General features: G+C 39.2%; 1 protein-coding gene across 2 annotated transcripts; it reads right to left on the bottom strand.

Annotated features, from left to right (window-relative positions):
- Positions 1–9,132: 9,132 nt before the first annotated feature.
- Positions 9,133–18,249, bottom strand: MMAA (metabolism of cobalamin associated A). 2 transcript variants are annotated; one of them, XM_086747711.1, is made up of 7 exons: positions 17,020–17,651; positions 16,335–16,457; positions 14,530–14,700; positions 14,133–14,218; positions 13,396–13,545; positions 11,716–11,803; positions 9,133–9,494 (listed from the first exon to the last, which is right to left on the bottom strand). In XM_086747711.1, the coding sequence occupies exons 1-7, from the start codon at positions 17,438–17,440 to the stop codon at positions 9,427–9,429; spliced, it is 1,107 nt and encodes a 368-aa protein (XP_086603837.1). In that variant the 5' UTR covers positions 17,441–17,651; the 3' UTR covers positions 9,133–9,426. The 2 variants fall into 2 exon arrangements, with proteins under 2 accessions (XP_086603837.1, XP_086603836.1); XM_086747710.1 differs by lacking the exon at positions 9,133–9,494 and adding an exon at positions 18,113–18,249 and having other exon boundaries at positions 11,448–11,803; positions 17,020–17,496.
- Between the last annotated feature and the right edge of the window lie 1,154 nt (positions 18,250–19,403).

Raw genomic sequence — 19,403 nt, 5'->3', positions numbered from 1 at the left:
ACCCTTGCCATTTCTGTATGCTATACATGCTGTGGTTTCTTAGCTTTCCTTACACATTTTGTTTTCCACTTCTTTTTCCAGTAGTGTTTGTCTGTTTGGAAACACTTCACCCAAACGCTAACCAAACAGGGCTGAGTAAATTGATTCGAACACTATTTGTTTTGTGCATGCCGGTCTTTCCACCATTATTCACTGCAATTTCTCAGACTTGGCTAAGGGAAAATACCACTTTGTTCTTCTTTCAATTGCAGATGCACAGATCTATGTGCTCAGTCAAAAATTAAACTCAGGCTTCATACTTACAACTCAGTGACTATTTCGAATTTGCTAAGTAACCCAGCAGTTCAAATAATCCATTTAGAGGAAAAATAAGAAACAGAAACCTTCAGTAAGTGCACTGCTGAAGCCAGTACGTTCAATAGCATTTCATAAAAGGTAAATTAAAAAAAAATAATCTACAAGATCCAGCAATACCTACCCGAAATCCCAGCCCCAAGGACATCTGAGGAATGGCTGGGACCAAATCTCAATGAAAACCCCTTCACAAGTATTTAGCACCCTCTCCCATGTCCCACAGGGTGGGGATGGTGTTTGCCTTCCTCCCTGGAAGGCGTGAACACCATCATCAAATCTGGCACCTCTGTGGGCTCCCATGCTTGCATCTCAGCTCCTGTGCTGCCCAGGTATGCTAGCGCTGGCTTTGCTTCACACAGCACAGGGAAACTGCCACCAAAATCCTTTACCACCTCTACATTCTCCCCAGGCAAGCAGAGCTCTGCTCAACGGCTTCAAAGCAGCAGAGGAAAGTGTTTCGGCTACTGCCTGCCAGCCCACAAACACGGACTGATTGCAGTAGAGGAGCTGTACTGATCTGAAAGGCGAGTTGAATGTGCAGTTTAATGTGACTGTTAACAGGGAGGATATTTATGCCTACTTTGTAGATGTCCCTATTCACTTTATTTAAAGTTGTGTTAGAAAATATCTATCAAGCTGTGTTACAAAAATACCTATCAAGAGAATAGTAGACAAAAGCAACTGTGGAAGTGATACTGCCCTGGAAAAATGCCATGTAGCCAATTTTTCAAGGTTGCTAATTATGTATTATTAAGGACATCATACAGTGACCTATTAATACATCTAGAGCCCTTTGTTGCCCTATTATCAATAACAAACGGGAACCTTCTGTACTATTTTGGGAAATGACCTTTCTCCACAGCATAGTGTAGCACGAGCCAGGAACCTCCCAAGCTGTAATTCCAGCTCCACCATTGACTTGCTGTGTGATGAGGAAGAGTCGCTTTAACCTCTCAGGGACCGTTTCTTTTTCTGTGAAGTTGCAGTGACACTCGCCTACCTCTCAGCTCGGTGGAGTGCTTTCACTCAGTTCAAATATTTAAGCAGAGCTTTGAGGATGCAAAATGCCAGATCCGTGTGACACAATGCTGCAGCTGCTTAAGGAAGCAGAAATTCAGCTGCAGCTGGAAGAACACATTGTGCAGAGCTACAAGATTTCCTCTTTACAGGTGAGAACTTATAGCCACTAGCTTTACACTGCAAGTCACCACCTAGTAACATCTAACTTGTCAGTGATTTCAGCTACAGAGTTTCTCAACACAGAAGAAAGAAAGGCTCAGTACTTGTTCCCCCCTGCATGCCAGCAGAATTGAGGGTAATGTTAACAACTCACATAATGGCAAAGCATACACCTAAAATAACAGCATGCAGAGACCATAGGATGAAAATTACTGGGACGAGCAGAACGCACAGTGGATACTCAAGTTTATGCAGTCTGGTACATTTCAAAGGTCAAAAAAAATAGTTGGGTTATAGGAAGTTACAGAGATTAAAAAAATAGAGCAGAGACTGTAACAACACCAGCTCTTTCACTCTCTCTTTCTAAATAAATAAAAGTCATGACTAAATGAAGTCATTCTGAAAACATGAATTATTTAATTTGCTTTGGCGGAATATTCCCAGGCTTAACCCCTTCAAATTGTGGTAAAAGCCAGGAAACAATCTGATCCATTTACAAATTACATGCATAAGCACACAATAAAACTATAGGAAGGCTATACTCCCAATTTTTACCAAAAAAACCAATCACTTAGCTCTTTTCCAAGGGGCAGAGATCAATTTATTTTCAACACCTCGCTTCTTTCCTGCCTCACTACAAAAGAAAAGGCTAGATGCTGATACAGTGTTTGAGAGTTGTCTAATAACTCCCTTTCATAATTTCACCAACAGCTTCCAAATAAAACTTACTTTGTGGCTTGAGATCCATCCCACTGGAGGAAATTCCATTTTAATTCCTTTGTAACGGACAGCACAGCTCAGGTTCCTGAATCTGCATCCCCAATTCTTCAAAGTGAGTTTCACAGCACGGAAGATTTAACCTGAAAGCCACAACACCACATCCACATTTATGTGAGGAAGTTCCCAGGGTAAACACTGTTCTTCCATCACGATGATCCTCAAATGCCCTCAAAAACTCTAGCTATTATTTAAAAGCACTTTGTTTTACAGATAGACAGTAATATATTTGACACAGATGTTTAATCATGACACGATTCAAGCTTTATAATAATTAAATTATAGCAGGTATTAAATCCATGCTTGAATTTATTATTTAATATGTCTCTACTGACAGATTGTTTTTACTGATCTTAATTAACAGTGTCCAGAGACAGCTTATCCATCTTCTCCAGATTGGAATATGGCAAAATTTTAGACCTGGGCTATGGATCCATAGATATACAGAAAACAAAGGACAGGAATATGCATTACTTAGCAAGTGCTTGGGTACAACCGTTAGGAAACAAAGCGGAGCGCTTCCTCTCCAGGGCAGAAAGCTTTGACTTGTGTGGAACACCCTGATGTGAACACACCGGCTCTGATGGTCCCTTTTGCTTCTACAACTTATTCCTGTGAAATTTTGGAATTCATTTTCTTTTACCCAACAACTTCACGACAAAAGTTTAAATTTCCTCAGTAGCCCAGGATCAGTGGGTGAAGACATCAGGCAGCTGCCAAGGAAGCCTTTTACCAGTTTATTAAAGCATACCCTCAGCTGGGACAAACGTATCCCTACTGCAGTTTGACCGGGTGGAGGAGGATGGACCTGGGATGCTGACGGGAGAACCGAAGGGCTGAGCGCTGCTATACAGCACCATCTAAGGGCTCTCTACCGGTACTACAACCGGGTATGGACTGCAGCTGCTACCTGCAAGCCTTCAGGTTCCCGGGCGCTGCCTTTCCAGCAGTGTCGTCGGAAGAAAACCTTCTAAGCAATTGTTTTCTATGTGAATCACTGTCATTGTTTCATCAAGAATCACCTAGAAAATGAAGTTACTGCCATGTTGGCTGAGGAATTATTTTCAGAATAAAAAGATTTACCTTTGTCATTTGCAGCAATTTGTTTCCCCTCCGTTCCAATTTCTTGGTATGCAGACGAGGTGGTTTACTACAAACACTCTAGATCAAACGCAGGAGGAGAGAAAACGTTAAGGCTTTTAGACTCAGAAACGAAAAAGCAAGAGTAGCCTTAATTCTATCCAGCTCATGAAATATTTAAATCTCTATTTCAGCTTTTCAATACAAAGTTATTTTTCTTCATAAGTTATGCAAGTTCTTGTTTGTAAAAGTCTTTTTCTTTTGGAGTGATTTTGTGATGCCATCTATATGAGGAAATGCTGCACTAACCTGAAGATCCACTTAATCCAGCCTTAATCTCAAGCAAGAGCCAATAAAGAAAAAAAAAAAATTATGAAATCAAAACCATTCAAACTGTCCCAAAGAAATGTCCTTGCACTTTAGGTACTCACTAAGGGATACACGTTCAGAATGTTAGATGAGAGCTATCAGGACTAGATTCATTTATCGGATCTGTGCATGCTTCCAGAGCAATGTTTTCTAAGATGAAAGAGTTGGCAGTGGACCAAACAAGATTATTGTAATTATTCTCGTTTCCCTCTGAAATTTCCTGTCTCATTGCATACAAAATTTACTACACCAAAAATGGAAAACTGACTCACCCAATGGGACAAAACTCAGGCTGTCTATATTCTAGGACCACTATTCAATCACAATTAGGCACATGCTCAAATCTTGTCCTTTCCCGATATCAGAGTATGGAGAAACAGCAACATTTCTAATTTGAGCAAGTGTACAGCAAGGAATTGTGTGTGGTGGGAAGGGCTGTGTGGAGCTGTGCCTACAAGTTAAACTGAAAGCCACGTGCATCCTGTAAGACATGAAAGTGGGACTTCCCTATTCAACACATCATAATTGAGAATAACTGATTAATCTTGGTACAGAAATAAAACATCCAGTGGCTTTCAGTTGTGCTAGTGCTGTACAGTGGGCACAGTCTACCTGGTTGTTGCAGATGGGGAAACAATAGTACTAAAGAGTCTCACAGTAAAGACACTTTTTCACTTATAAGAGAATGCCACATTCTAATGGATATCTAAAAGGAAAAGTGAAAGATAATAATATTTTAATTATCTAAAGTTTGAAACATTAATTTTCAAATCTACTGAGGTTCTGTTGCCACTGCACACAGAAAGAATCAGTCAGGTATTCTGCAACACATTGCTTATAAACAACAAAAACATTTTTTGCTTTTACTGAATCTGTTTTTTAAAACTTACTGATTCTGACCTACATTCCCTCCTTCTCCTGTAAATCAGAAGTTAGGAACGTGACTTCAGCTATTTGTTTTGACTCCTGCAGATATCACATATTAGCAGCAGTTGTTCACTGCAGGCAGACAAACCACATTCACAGCTAAAAAAAAAAAAAAAAAAAAAAAAAAAAATCCTGTTTTGGTGAAAAAAATTTGCTCTGTTCAGCAAGTAAGGGAATGGAAAGTCATTCCTCTTTAATCTCAGACAGCAGTCAGGATTTCCAGATAGATCACTTTGTTAAGACTTGTGCAATTAAAAAAAAAAAAAGAAAATAAAATAACCACAGTATTTGCAATGCAGTTTGCTGTTTATTTTACTTGACCTACCTCTGCCAGATACCATACATTTGCTATGCTTTCGACATGACACATATAACAAAAACTGGTTTCCTGTGTGGGCTGCCTTTTTGGGAATGAGTATCTCAGTTGTGCGACTACAGCAATATTAGTCCTTTCCATTAATTTTATGAGACTGGGACAACTGAACAGCAGAGTTTCTCTCTGAACTTCAGAAGAGAAGGGACACCAGAGCACAAGAGGCTTGTGAAACACATGCTGACCTTAATATGTTGACCTGTACTGCTGTTAACAGCTATCAACCACCCCTGAAGTGCATATAGAGGGGAGAAGTCAGTAGTGGAGGTGAGAGGGGGGGAAAGGAGAAAACCAGCAGACTGACAAAGCATTATTTTCCACATAACATCCACAAGCTGGATGTCTCAGGACCATAACATTTTTGGCACAAAAAGTATACAAATATTTAGCTGTTTCTTACTTAGATCTAGAATTTAAAAAGCACCTGGGTAACAGTCTAAGCTCTGACATCATAAAGCACATTGTTGCAATTTGTGATGTCACTAAAGATCCTTTGTGCAGTTAGACGAACAGCTTACAGTTTAGAAGTAAGGTAAAAGAAGCAACTTTTTGCACCTATTTTATAGGCTTTGCCAGATTTGATCAGATTAAAAAAATAAACAAAACCAAACTTGTCTTTATGTCTACATTCAGTGCAGATCCCTAATAATTTTCAAACACATTCAATATCCCTTCTAGCTGTTTGCGAAATCCCTCCTGAAAGATATAAACCAGGAAATTCTTAGTACCCTAGTATCCCTTTCTTCTATGGATCATTTTGCCTACTCCAAAATACTGGGAAAGCTTCTCTAAATAAGAATAATCTTTACTGTGATGGCTGAAGTCTATTTCTCCTGCCATGAAAGGAGACAGCCTGGGAACCAGCTCAGCTCCTTTTCCCCGTAAGCAGCAGGATATATCTTAGCACAGTTAGCTTGTCTCTAGATTTCCCATCCTCCACACTTTCCTAGGATGGCGCCTGTTTTCTTCTAAGACTTGATGAGAGAGAGAAAGAAGACTAAAGGGCAAAGGTAACAAAGGGGTCAAGAGGAGACAGTTTCCCTCAGATGCTGCTAACAGACACTGAACAACAGTTTTGCACGACTTCAGAAATACTTGTCTTCTGCTGGTGAGCTCTGTCCAAGCCTGGGTTCACCAAGGTTACAGGAAAAGAAAAGGTTGTACTTTTGTTGATCAACGCTGCTAAGCAACAAGTCATAAAAACTAACATTACTCTTGTCTTCCGCTGCTTGCAATTAGAAAACTACAAACAGGATCTTTGTGTCATAGATTCAGGGCTGACAGAAACCTTTAACAGCGTGACTTTGTAATGCTACGAGCTACACAGTCAATGAGTTTCTCATTATACGTAACATTACACATCCCCAGCCACTGCAGTCAGCCAGAGAGCAGGTCAGCTCAGTCATCCAAAGTCATAACAGTCTTTGGGTTGTAACAGGTTATAATCTTTAGGTTATAACAGCCACTTTCAATAGAAGAAACAAGGCAAAAACATTGTTAATCTCTGATTAACTTACATTTCAGGATGTTTAAAAGGTGTGTAACTAACCTAAATCTTTTTTACGACACTCTACCAGAAAAAGACATCTAAACATAAGAGAAAATGAAGATATAGTAACTAACATACAGTTTTTAAGGAAAAATACAGGAATCTCATAATGCATTCTGAGAAGCGAGGCTTTTGACTTCCTCATTACAAGTGAACAATCATTTACTCAAAATACAAGGACTTCTAGCTTTTCCCCACTTAAAGTGCAATTACAAACAAAACCACCTAGTTCCAAAGGACAAGTGTCTGCATTAGACTAGTTCCACGCAACATACAAATCCAGAAGACAGAAAAGGGAATTTAGCATTTTTTTGTAAACCTCACACAGCAGACATTGTGGATCACATCAGCTTCTGCAGCTTGCCAGTGAACTAAGATAATTCTTATGCTCTCATGGGAGAAAAAAAAAGAAAAACAGACATTCTTCTTGCTGCTCCAGAATGTACCTTCTCCATAGACTACACCATGAATGTCAGCTCCTCTTTTCCTTGTTTGTTCACCAGCTGAACCATACCTTGGTATGCAGCAGGGAACAGAGTATGTCTATCATACTTCCATTGTAAATATGTACTGTAATCGCTTATGAGTTTTTAGTTTTGAAATTTTCATTCTCAAGCCACAAATTTTGTTAATGTTCTAACATGAGGTGGGCAAGTTATTTTTAATAAACTGTAAGGAATATGACCATGGAGTATCTGAACTAGTTTTTGGAAGAGGAACCCTGTTGCCAGTCAGCCTGTGCACTGTTGATTATCCAAATCGTAAATTGTAGGGGAACACTCTGATTTTTCTTTAAATACATGTTTTATCAACTTCTCTTCAATGATTCTTCAAATGCTGTATGTTTCAGAATAGTGCAGCAGAAATAGTTAGAGAAGCACAAAGCTCTGTAAAAATGTTTCTCACTTTAACTCATGGATGATGTTACTACTTGATTGTGTATCTAAGGGGGGAGCAATAGAGCACTCTGAGTTAGGAAAAGTAAAGAGGAAATAAGTATGTTTACAACAGTAAAAACCAAGTCAATAATAGAATCTTGCCACATTAAGAAAGAAAACTTTAGAAAGGCAATTCCATAAGGCTAAAAAAAAATTTGTATTCTTTAGCTTTGCTCAATCCCCATCCCCAAAAATTTCAGGACCCACAAACTGACAGCCAACACACTGCAGATTTCACAAGTAAAGAAACAATATCTGTGAGGAGATCAGAAAGACTGAACAAGCATGTATAACAGGAAGTAATGCATTTACGAAAGGGCAGATTAGATATCAAGGAAAAGTTTTCTATTACTTAAAGCAGGACATTACAACAGAACAGTAGTCAAGAAGGGGTCACTGGGTCCTGTCACTGAAAACAGAGAGATTTAATATGAAAGGAATAAGTCACAGTAAGAGCACGAACTTGCTAAGAGCATTTTTTCAACCTTAAGTAACATGGCCGTAAATATACACAGGGCTCAGAGTAAAGACTACTGAACTGTAACCCTTATACTCTACTGACCTGTTTCAGAGTCCTGGGTAAACCACTTGATCTCACCACCCTTGTTTCTCCAGCTGCGAAACACCAGCAACATCTATGACACAGGGACCCGGGGAAAAGTTTCACACTTGCACACAACTGCAAGACTTCGTAGGACATGAGTTTGTGTATCTGAAGAGTTTGTTCCTTACCTCTTACATCAATTTGTGTAACAGTTTACCATACCTCTAGCTATAAACTTAATCTTGCTATTATTTTCTCATACTGTTCTGCAGTAGCTGTGGTTTTAAATGTTAACATGAGAGCAACTTAACAACTGTAGAAACTAATATTATGTCAGCCTCCTCCTCAACAAATTTGTTTACCATCTTTTTTCAGAAGCCTGTTTATTTGAATGTTTTATTGCATTTTACCCCACTTAATCCCACAGAGCTAGAAATGATGAGTTGGAAATGCTCTTCCCTATCTTGGGAAATACTCAATTGTTTACTAAATTGTAGCCTACCAGCTAAAGCTATGCAGTCCTTCTGAAGACAATGCATTTCCCCAGTCCACGAGGATATAAAGAAAACTGCACAATTAATTGAACAGTAGTTCACTCTAAAACATGTCACAACAAAATATTACAAGCTATAAAACAAATGATTCTCACATGTGAGATTAAATTCATAGTTTGCATAATACAGTTTTTCAGTTTGGTAGGAGAACCACTGGAAAACAAAGTAGGGGCACTTATCTATCGTGCCATTTCCAAAGACCCTTTTCAGTATGACAGTATGTCTCTGTCTACTGAAGCATGAGGTACAAATGAACGCATAAAGAAAGCAAATCTAACTTTAATTCAACGCTCTACTTTAAGAGGAAAATGCAGTTGAATGAAAAGCAGAACTTGCTTAAGCCGTTGTACTGTCTTCTGCTAAGAGTTCATTAGTAAATTAATGAGACTTTAAAAGAAGCAACAAAACAAGAAAATGATGGCCCATGGCTCGAGCAGATCAACAGATCTGCATCCAGAAAACAAACACCGAAGAAGCGGTAAAACATATTCTACTTGAGCAGCCATTTTACTTCTATTTTCTATTAATTTCTATTTTACTTGCTTGACAGCTCACATACAACAGACAAGGAAAACAGCAGTCCCTGAGGGAAGTAATGACAATAATAAGGGTTTGATCTAACAGATAAGCACAAATTAGATCACCTCAAAAACTGTCACCTGAAACAAATGGACTATCAAAAAGTTGAGAACTCCCCAGTTAAAATGCTGCTGCTCTCATTAATTCATTTTCCATCTGACACTCATTTCTTCTACTAGGCACCACAAAAATACAGTTAATATTTAAAGCTGAAAGGATGTAAGGCTTTGCTTTTGGTGTGGGGCACTTTCTGTCACGTTCAATAGAGACTCTTTAAACAGAAAAGAAACTGTAAGATCTACATTATTTTCACAACTACTCAGAATGGTTATAAAGCCACTGTGCTTCTGCCCCCCTCTACATTCCTTCAGCTACTTCTACGTAACTGATTGCAGCAATCCCAAAGTTTAATGCACTGGAAAGTTTAAGAAACAGGAATAGGGGAATCAGAGCACTGAAGTTCTCACAGTTTATGTGGTGGAAACCAGTAATACTACAGCAGTGCAAAACTTCTTAACAAAGAAATGCCTCATATGTATGTCTCACAAAAACCACAATGCTCTTTGCTAGTATTTCACTGCAAATATACATGGGCATCATTGCTTTTAATTACAAAGTATTTTTACTATGTCTTGCAGTTTGCTTTTTCCTTTCTGGTCATATGTAGTATTTTTAGAATAAAAATATATGGAAAATTATACAGACACCATCATACAATGGAAAAAATAACTGAAATGCTTGCATTGAGGACAGAGGTTTCTTCTGCATTGTTTAATATGTTCCACATTGAGAAACTAAAGGAAACAAGATCCTCAGCATTTTCAACAATCATTTGTCTTTTCTGATAGTTGCCAAATTATACCTATGCAGTAATCAAAATTCTGAAGCACAGAGGTCTAGCAGGAAAAAGTAAACCTTGTTGGGAATACAGTATAAGTGGGATGAGGGGAAGGAAGAGAGAAGAAAAAAAATTACTCTGTTGGGGGAAAAAATATTTTTTAAAAGGGAAAAAAGAAAGAGGATCTAAGTAAACCAATTCATTGCTACCCGGTAAGTCTCTCAAAAATTCAGACTCAGGTTAACAGAACTCAAACACTGTGTAGAACACATACTTCTTAGGAAGCCAAACAGGTGAAACTGAGCTAAAATAAAAATTATAGAAACTGTACCGTTTTTGTATTTGTCCAGAAAATCAAAACTATAAAAATCACAACTTACAATTTTTTTTTTAAGTTAATTCATGTAGGCAACAATAGATTCATGAAATCTCACGTTTTACTGGTTTTGTCAGGTCTCAAAAAAAAAAAAATCAGCATTTTTCCACTTTATTGTTCATATTTAGTAGGTAACAGATGAGCTTTACTTTCTAGATCATGGCTTAGGAAAACACTTCCTCCAGATTTGTTCTCAAGTAAAATTAAAAAAAAAAAAATACTTTTTGTTGTAAGCAGTCATGTCTTCTACAAGAAAAAAAAAAAACAAAACAAACACAACTGTGCATTTTGTTTGAATCCACAAAACTTAGATTAGAAAACGTCAAACCATTACTACTAGAGATCAATTATTCCAGTATGAAGATATTTGCTATTAAAACATCATGGGTGACATTCGTTCTATCTGATGTCTGCATTTAAAAAAAGTCTAACTAAATTTTGCTTTTGTATTAAAACATCTATTTAGAAACTGAGATGGTTAGAATTCCCTTCTCCTGGTGCACAGTGTATAACTAACTATAGCTTCCAAACAGGGACCTAACACCGCTATACTCTATTTATATGGATACAATTTATTTAAAACTAAGGCTGCAGTCAGGTGCTGCCAGGGGGGTCCAATGTTCTTGCTGTCACTCAAGGTGAGGAAAGAAAAAGCAACCCACACTGGCAACAGCTGATGCTATATTAGAATGAAAAGCTGCAGCGTCAACTGTGCTAAGATGGTCCCATAATTGGAATAAAACTGCACCATCACAAACCTTTCTGTCCCACCCTCCCAAAACCAGTCACATTTTGACACGAGCATAAATTTTTGATCCACAGATCTATGGCATGTACAAATACAAGACTTAGAAATGCACTTTTTTCCAATATAGTCTGTAGTAATCTCTGAGTGAGTGTTTGGATTTGTCACGATCTTCGCATATACAGAATTCTATAGTATTTTTTTGCAGAGTACTGGATAGGTATTCCATTAATGTCTGATGTTGTAAAACATTCGAATCCACACATAGAAAAACTGTATTTAATGTTCATGTTTACATAAAGCACTTAACAAGAACAGAGTAGAATATAACACTTAGAGCCCATCCTTGAAGGCTTTCAGTAGTAGGTCAGCTGCCAGCCCAGGAGACAAGACACCACTAAGAACTTTTTCTTCTAGAAGTGGAATCTTATCCTTGACTGCCAAGTGACTCCGGAAATGTTCCAACATATTTTCTTGGATGAGATTCCACATCCACACTTTCTGCTGTTTCCGTCGTTTGGCAATCAACTCACCGCTTGTGAGCATGAGGTCACGAAATTCTGACATTTTATCCCACATATCTGAGATACCTTCTCCAGTTTTGGCAGAGATGCGCATTACCTGTTGGATTCAGAAGAATTTTTAAAGCCAAGTAACTACAGGGCTTGAGGGTTCAATTACTTCACCAGGTAGCTTGCACAAAAATTAACAAATGCATAAGGCAAGCTTACTTCAATGCACTCACTTCATGAAGCTCTCAATGGTTTTGTGTTGCTCGCTTTTTTTTTCTTTTTGCAGAAAACCAGATCTAAACATTGACATTCCACCAACTATAAGTGGGCCCTGAGATCCATAGTATTTGGGATAAACAGGCCTTGTCAACTTGTATAATGAGTAAGAATAATTTTTAATTAGTCCTTTAGCTAAAAGGTACAGTGTTGCCATTTTACTTAAATGCAGAGTTAATTACCTATTATGGTAGATATACTCTGGTAGCTACCCTTTTGCACTTAAAATATTCCAGAAAGGAGGTATTTTGACTATTTTTTGCATTTGCTTTCCAGACTAGGAATTAATTTTGCCAAAAATATTTCAGACATCCAACACGATCTTTTAAATGGAACAGGTTTTGGAGATTTGGGGGGTTTTTTTGTTTATTTTTTTTTAAAAGTCTCTCTCCCTTTCCCCAGTCTAATGGCTAGGATACAGCCCCTACACATCAGTATTTCCTTTCTTCCACTTGTCAGACACTGCCATCACTGAAAGAGAGACAGGTTTCTGATAAACTGCTTAATTCAATTGTCTCAAAACAGTTCTTTGGGTCACGTTTATCAGAGGTGACCTCTCATCACATCAAGAAACAAAAATTAAAACATGATGGCTAAGCTTCAAGCAGCCTAGTTGATATAAACTTAATTAAATGGCTCAATTTTAATAGCAAGGTAGAGCACATTCTCTTTATATATGAGAGTGTGTGTGTGCTTATTTTATATGCGCATATTAAAATTAGTACTGAATCTTTTCCTTAATAAAGTACCATAACTTTTTAATAGACTGAATACTGCATTAAAACTAACAGGCGCACAGAATAAGAATTCCAATCATCTAGACATTGCGTACACAAGTAGATGAGGTTCTTGCCCAAGAACTTTTATTATGTCAGAAATAAAAAAAATAATAATAATAATAAGGCAATAAAGGAAACGCATGAACAAGTTAAAGAACAAAGATAATCATAGGCTTCAGTAATAAAAGAGGGAAAAATAACTTTTGGGGCATTTTAAGATAAGCACAGTTTCCAAAAAGCAAGACAAGTTTGTACCACTACTGACGTTAGTAATAGGTCTGCTAGTGCTGAGACCGTAGCTCAGGACAGAAACCACAGAGAGTAGGACTGGCTTTGCACAGTGTTTCATGTGGTATACCTTCAGATCAGAGGTGAAACAGAAACAGCAGCAATCACCTCTCTAGCACAGTGTAAAACTTATAAAAATCTCAATTCTATTGTTTAAAGAGCCCAGGGAGACCAGTATGGCTAGATGAGACAATAACAATCCTAACTCATTCAGCACTTTTTCTGGGGGGAAAAAAAAAAAACTAAAAAAAAAACTAAACTAAAAAAACACCCCAGAAAACCCAAACACAGCAACAAAAATGAAACAAAACAAAGCCACATCCAAACCTCCCCACAAGCCATAGTGAAGTACACAAACCTTTGGTCTCCAAACCTTTGAACGTTTGCGAAGCAGCTTCATAGCACTAACATATTCAGCTTGTATTCTCCGTGCAGGAACAACTAAATCACCATCAGCTTTATTAATAGCAACTAGGTCTGCCATCTCAATTATACCCCGTTTGATACCCTAAAAGAAACATGGAGAGAAATTAGGAATACTCAGAAGGACTGTGACACGCTGATTTATCACAAAAAGCAGGTCAAAATACTTTGTTTCTGGTGACTCTTACTGACTTTTTTTGTGTATGCACGTGCTAGACATGCAAGAGTAGTACCAATGGCCTCTGTCATTACTAGTTATAACTCTGCTTTGACACAAGAACACTAAATACGGATATCAGAGTTTACATGACAACCTATTTCATGTGTATAGACTTAAGTTTAACCAAAACATGACTAAGTTTGAAAGCCTATTTAGACTGATTTCTGTTTTCCTATAATACAAAGCCACTCCCCAAAATCATACATAACTAGTAAATAGGCTAAAGTAAGTCAGAAAGCATAAAAATTCTACATCCTTATACTTCCAAAATCAATGGGGAATAGCAGATCCTAACTGAGCAATAAATTGATAAGACACTGAAGAGACTTCAATAGTAGCAGTGTAATGTACAAAGCACTACAGATATGGACTTTCTGCACAGATACTGCATCTAGATTTAAGTTTCTCTTTCTAGCCCTAGATAATACCTAGTAAGAGAAACTGAAAAATACCTGTAATTCATCTCCACCCGCAGGTGGTAGCAGTAATATAAACATATCAACCATATCAGCCACAGCAAATTCTGACTGTCCCACACCTGAAAAATTAAATCCAGAGTTCACCATTGATTGCAAACTTTCATTAATGACAGTAATTATGACAGATTCCAGTTTGCACCATGAACAAATCCCACTAACAAACAAAGGTAACAGAAAACACAGTAGTTTCTACAAAACAGTGTTGTTACAAAATGTACAGGACTAGAAAATTGACAGAAGGGGCATTCATTTTCAATCAGTGACCACATAGGAAAGCATGATCAAAATCAAGGATGAAAGTATGCAATTAGTAACACACCTTATTTCGATATAACAAAAGGACAATTAAAAGACAACCCTAAGCACATACCTACTGTTTCCACAAGAACAACATTGTAGCCTCCTCCTTCACACAGCAGAATGGCCTCATTTGTAGTCCTTGTTACCCCTCCCAGTGTTCCTCTGGTTGGAGATGGTCTAATGTATGCATTCATGTCTCTTGACAACTCAGTCATCCGTGTTTTATCACCCAACAGAGAACCTTAAACATTTTATATTAAATTATTTCAAAAATGCAAAACAGCCAAACTTCCCACTCTCCTCCTGCTCGCAATAAATGAGTGAGAAAAGACAAGATCTCTTGGATGAATTCAGTCAAGTAAAACATCCCAGTAACAGTTGCTCAAGATTTTGCTGAGGACTAGGAAGTTACTGCCTAGTTATTCCACCTATCAGAAGCTAGAAAGGCCTGATAAGCAGGCCTTATTGCTACTGAATATGAAGAAATTAGGAAAAAATTTTTTACAATGCGAGTTGTAGAACACTGGAACCGGTTGCCCAGAAAGGTGGTGGAGGCCCCATCCCTGGAAACATTCAAGGCCAGGCTGGATGAGGCTCTGAGCAACCTGATCTAGTTGGGGATGTCCCTGCTCCTTGCAGGGGGGTTGGACTAGATGACCTTTGAAGGTCCCTTCCAACCCTAACCATTCTATGATTCTATGATTCTAACTTGTACTAAGTCAGAATGAATTCTGTAATTCCCAAATGGCTTTTTGAGGGCTATACACAGCAGGCCACACAATTAAACCTTTGCTGTTTCTGTCCAAATGGACAAATGTCTGCCTTATGATTCTGGTATGTCTTGATGGTGGATTTTCCGTTTTTAAGAAAGCTGACATGGACCCCTTCCTTCCTCCTATTCATACAAACTTTAAATCACATTGAGTGAGATCTACGTGCAGGATGCACATGCCAAAAGATGAGAGATGGTCAGCTCTTAACTGGTGCCGTCTTGCTATCATATTTTGCTATTGTATTGCTGCATTTTGAATGTATGCATTCAAGAATATAGTCTGGTTTAGCATCAGGTCATTGCAACGCTGAAGTTTTTTTTCTTTTTAAATAGTTACACATTGCAGCATGTTCTCTAACAGGATAGAAGCTGGAAAAAGGAAGGATGGTCCCTGGCAGCTGCTCATTAGAAAAAGATCAAAACCAAGGTACTATTACTTATGTCAGAGATACCATTAATCAAGCATAGTCAGCCTAGAATTTTCCTACAATTTTTAATCTGAGAGTGACAGATTACAGCCACATAATTTTGAAGAGTTTCAATTTTAGGAAAAAAAAAAAAAAAAAAATCATGCAACAAGTCAGACAAGTAGTCGATGACACTGGATCAGGAGACCTTGAAACTGGTATAGTCAACAGAAATCCAAAATCTCCTATTGAGAAGAACTACTGAATGTTCTAAAATGCAACCTGATCTACAGGTTCAGACTGCAGCATCCTCTAAGTAGTTTTAAATGAGTATATGCTTCCTGCCCAGTGATCAGCATTACCACTGTTGAAATTTAAGCAGAAATGAATGTCCTTCTACCCCTTCATTCACAGGGAAATAAATAAAACTAGAGAGAGAAAACCGCAGCCATCTAAAGCTTCAGATAAAAATGTTGTAAGACAACATTCAAACACTGGAAAAGAGGAAAATAAGGATACTGATACATGTTTCCTGATTTCATACCACATAGGGGAAAAAAACCAAAATTTGATACAACAATCATTTTTAATATTTTATTTTTATAGGCCCCAAATTTTCCTCTATTTGGCCTAAGGAGATACTCCTACAGTTGACAAGGCATCAAAAACCTGACTCAAACTTTAATGCATACTCACCACCACTTGTACTAGAGGAAGGGTCCACAGCCAACACAGACACTTTGTATTTTCTTTCTGTCAGCATCTTCCCAAAGCATTCTATGAAAGTCGATTTCCCGGCACCAGGAGGACCAGACAACCCTAAATAATCATATTAGGAAGGAAAAAACATTTTGTTAATCAAATAAATAATAAATCACATGAACACCATGGACATCTAAGTTGATAACAATTTACACTTTAACACAATATCAAAACAAAGGCAAATGAAAACTATACCACAACTGATACACCCAACTAAGCAGTGGTAATTGACTTGAAATAGACTACTTTGGTTCACCCAACACAGCAGTGTTTGCTTCACCACCCCTCAATCTACCTATACCAACATAACATTGGGTGACATGACAGCTAGGTATGATGTGTAGATAAAAGCTGTATCAATCTGCAAACTACCTAACATTTTAGCTTATAACAGTTATAAAATAACCCCAAATAACACCACTCTAAGAAGGGACAATAATTTCTAGAGCTTAAGCCATAATTCTACTGGATAACAGAAGTGATCTAGATTGGTTACAAACCACAAGAAACTGATGATCCCAGACTATGGACCATGATGTTTAAAGAACAATACCGATAATGAAAGGTGAGGACTGTAATTCTGTCAAAGTAACTACTGGACAGACATAAAAGGACTAACCCACTCTAAAGGCAAGTGGTTTTCCTTGATTTAACTTTTCTTGTTCCCTGTGGTAGGATAATACCTTCTGAAGGAGCACTTGGGCTATTTTCTTCTTCCTACTCTGAGTTGATTCTACAAGCGTAATGGCTTCAGCTAAACAGGCTCTATGACCCTGGATTAGTCCACCGTAAAGTCTGTCTACCAGTCTTTGTTCTCTGCCAGAAAGTCCCTCTATTTGCTGGTCAAGCGCCACTTGTTGACACAGCCGTCTCCTCAAACCATTCGATGAACATAACTGTTTTGTGTGATAGTGGTGCACTGGCGCAAGAGATTCAATGCAGAGGAAATGTGCTCTGGAAGTGAAGCGCAAGTTTGTGAAGTAAGTTGTTCTAGAGAAATAACAGTGAGGGAACCTCAGCAGCAAAGAAGTGATCTTCATCTTGTTTGGAACTAAAAACTACCAGAGGTATTGGTTTACTTCTGTTTGCAGATACCCTAAAGGGAAAGAAAAGCATTTTTACTTCTTTCGAAGCACTTGTAAAACTCTCATTTTATTATCAGACATAATAAACGAAAATATTATTTTTATAAGAAAGTAGATAAATAAAAAGCACTGAGACAGCCTCTAAGAGCACACAGTACCCTAAAAATCCAGGAACAAGCCAACCAAACCAACCCTTATGCTTACTGAAATTGCTGTATATTTTACTTTCACGGCTCCAGGGTTTTTTAAGACTACTACAGGATGAGCTTTTTGAACCTCAATTCCAGACTGGGGGGACGGGGAGAAAGCCGTCAAGGCACAACACCGGGAGCTGAAACCTCACGGAGGGCTGCCCCAAAGCAGCAGCAGGATCACGCACAACCACCAATCTCCCCGGGCCTGCTCCGAACCACCTCAGCACCGCCCAAAGCTTGAAAGACCGACCCATGCCGAGGTCCTCCGAGAGCCCGGCTCCTTTCGGAAGCCCCGGCCAGCCCCAGCCCCGCACCCGCCTCGATCTCCTCAGCCCGGCGGCGACCGTTGGGTGAGGAGGGGGGGAAATCACCGTCACGCCAGTTTCGCGTGGATCGCCCACGGGTGTCGCTCCCCGCCCGCCCCAGCACCTACCGGTTGCTGCCCCCGCCCCGGGGAAGTGACGCCCTCACGCTGAGCCGGAACCCGCTCGGCCATCGGGCCCGGGGCCCACCCCGCCGCGGGCCTCGCCCTCACGGTTAGCGGGAGGCCTGCGCCGAGGCGCCGCCAAGGCCCGCCCACCACCCCTCCCTTCGCGGTGGGGCCTGTTGAGGGAGCAGGGGGCAAGGAGGACGGCGGTGGCGCCGATCGAGTCCGTTTGGACTCGATCGGCGCCACCGCCATCCTCCTTGCCCTTGGCCAGGCATCCCGCCCCTTCTCGCCGCTGGCAGCGGCCCTCGAGTGGCGGCCATAGGCCTGGGGTGGTACCGTGGCAGAATTCCTGACATAAACTGCACCCCGAGAGGGCTGCTGGCCTCGATCTGCACAGGGAGACAAGGCCCAGCATCCACCACCCTGCAAACACGCCCTAAGTATGAGGTTGAAATCTCATGCTGGTTTTCAGAAACGAACTTAAGAAACGAGTCAGTGCAAAAATAAACTCTCTCTGAAGGAATGGTAAAGATTAAGGAAATATACTGTAGGTCCTAGGTCCACAACACAATGGGTGGTCCACAAAGATTGGGTGGCAACCCCATCTCTCTTCAAGTCCTCGCTTTGGAGATAGGATCAAGACTCATTTCTGGTCATCTTAGGAGTACACAAATGTCCACGTTGATGTAATAACTGTTTCTTCACTCTGTCCTTATAAGGAAGGATGTTGCAAATCATATTTTCTCTCATTGAATTTGTGCATGACAATTTACTATGCCCTGATTTCATTTCAGGTATCAGGAAGGGAGAAGTCCTACTAGATTGGCAGTGCAACTGCTGGAGTGTATAAAATAACAAAATTTTTGTTCTTAACTGTTGAACGCACAACTTAATCTCATTCCTATTATTCCAGTCCACAAGATTATCATAGACAAAGAACTGAACAATACACTCTTCAGATTTGAGAAAACATGCAATTTTGTGTCCCTAACAGCATGTGATGAAACCACAGCAGAAAGAGACAAGAATTCCCTTTTCAAAAATAGCCTTGTGTAGTCTTTCTGTTTAATCAGATCTTTACTCCTCAGAGTTAGCAGGTAGCACTATCATCTCTTCCTTAAACAAGTTTTCTAAGGTGCTCTGTTTCCAGTGCTATGCTTAAACCTAGGTAGCACATCCCCACTATTATTTTTACTAACAGCGGCAACAACAAACAAGTAATTCTGCTATGGTTTCATCATAGATCATTGATCCTGCATTTTAGTCCACTTTGTGTGCTTTAATCTTGAATACA

Source organism: Chlamydotis macqueenii, chromosome 4 (assembly GCF_036417535.1).
Source record: "Chlamydotis macqueenii isolate bChlMac1 chromosome 4, bChlMac1.mat, whole genome shotgun sequence".
Taxonomy (NCBI): Eukaryota; Metazoa; Chordata; class Aves; order Otidiformes; family Otididae; genus Chlamydotis; species Chlamydotis macqueenii.
The sequence above is the reverse complement of the archived record's forward strand: the minus strand, read 5'-3'. Positions and strand labels throughout refer to the sequence as shown.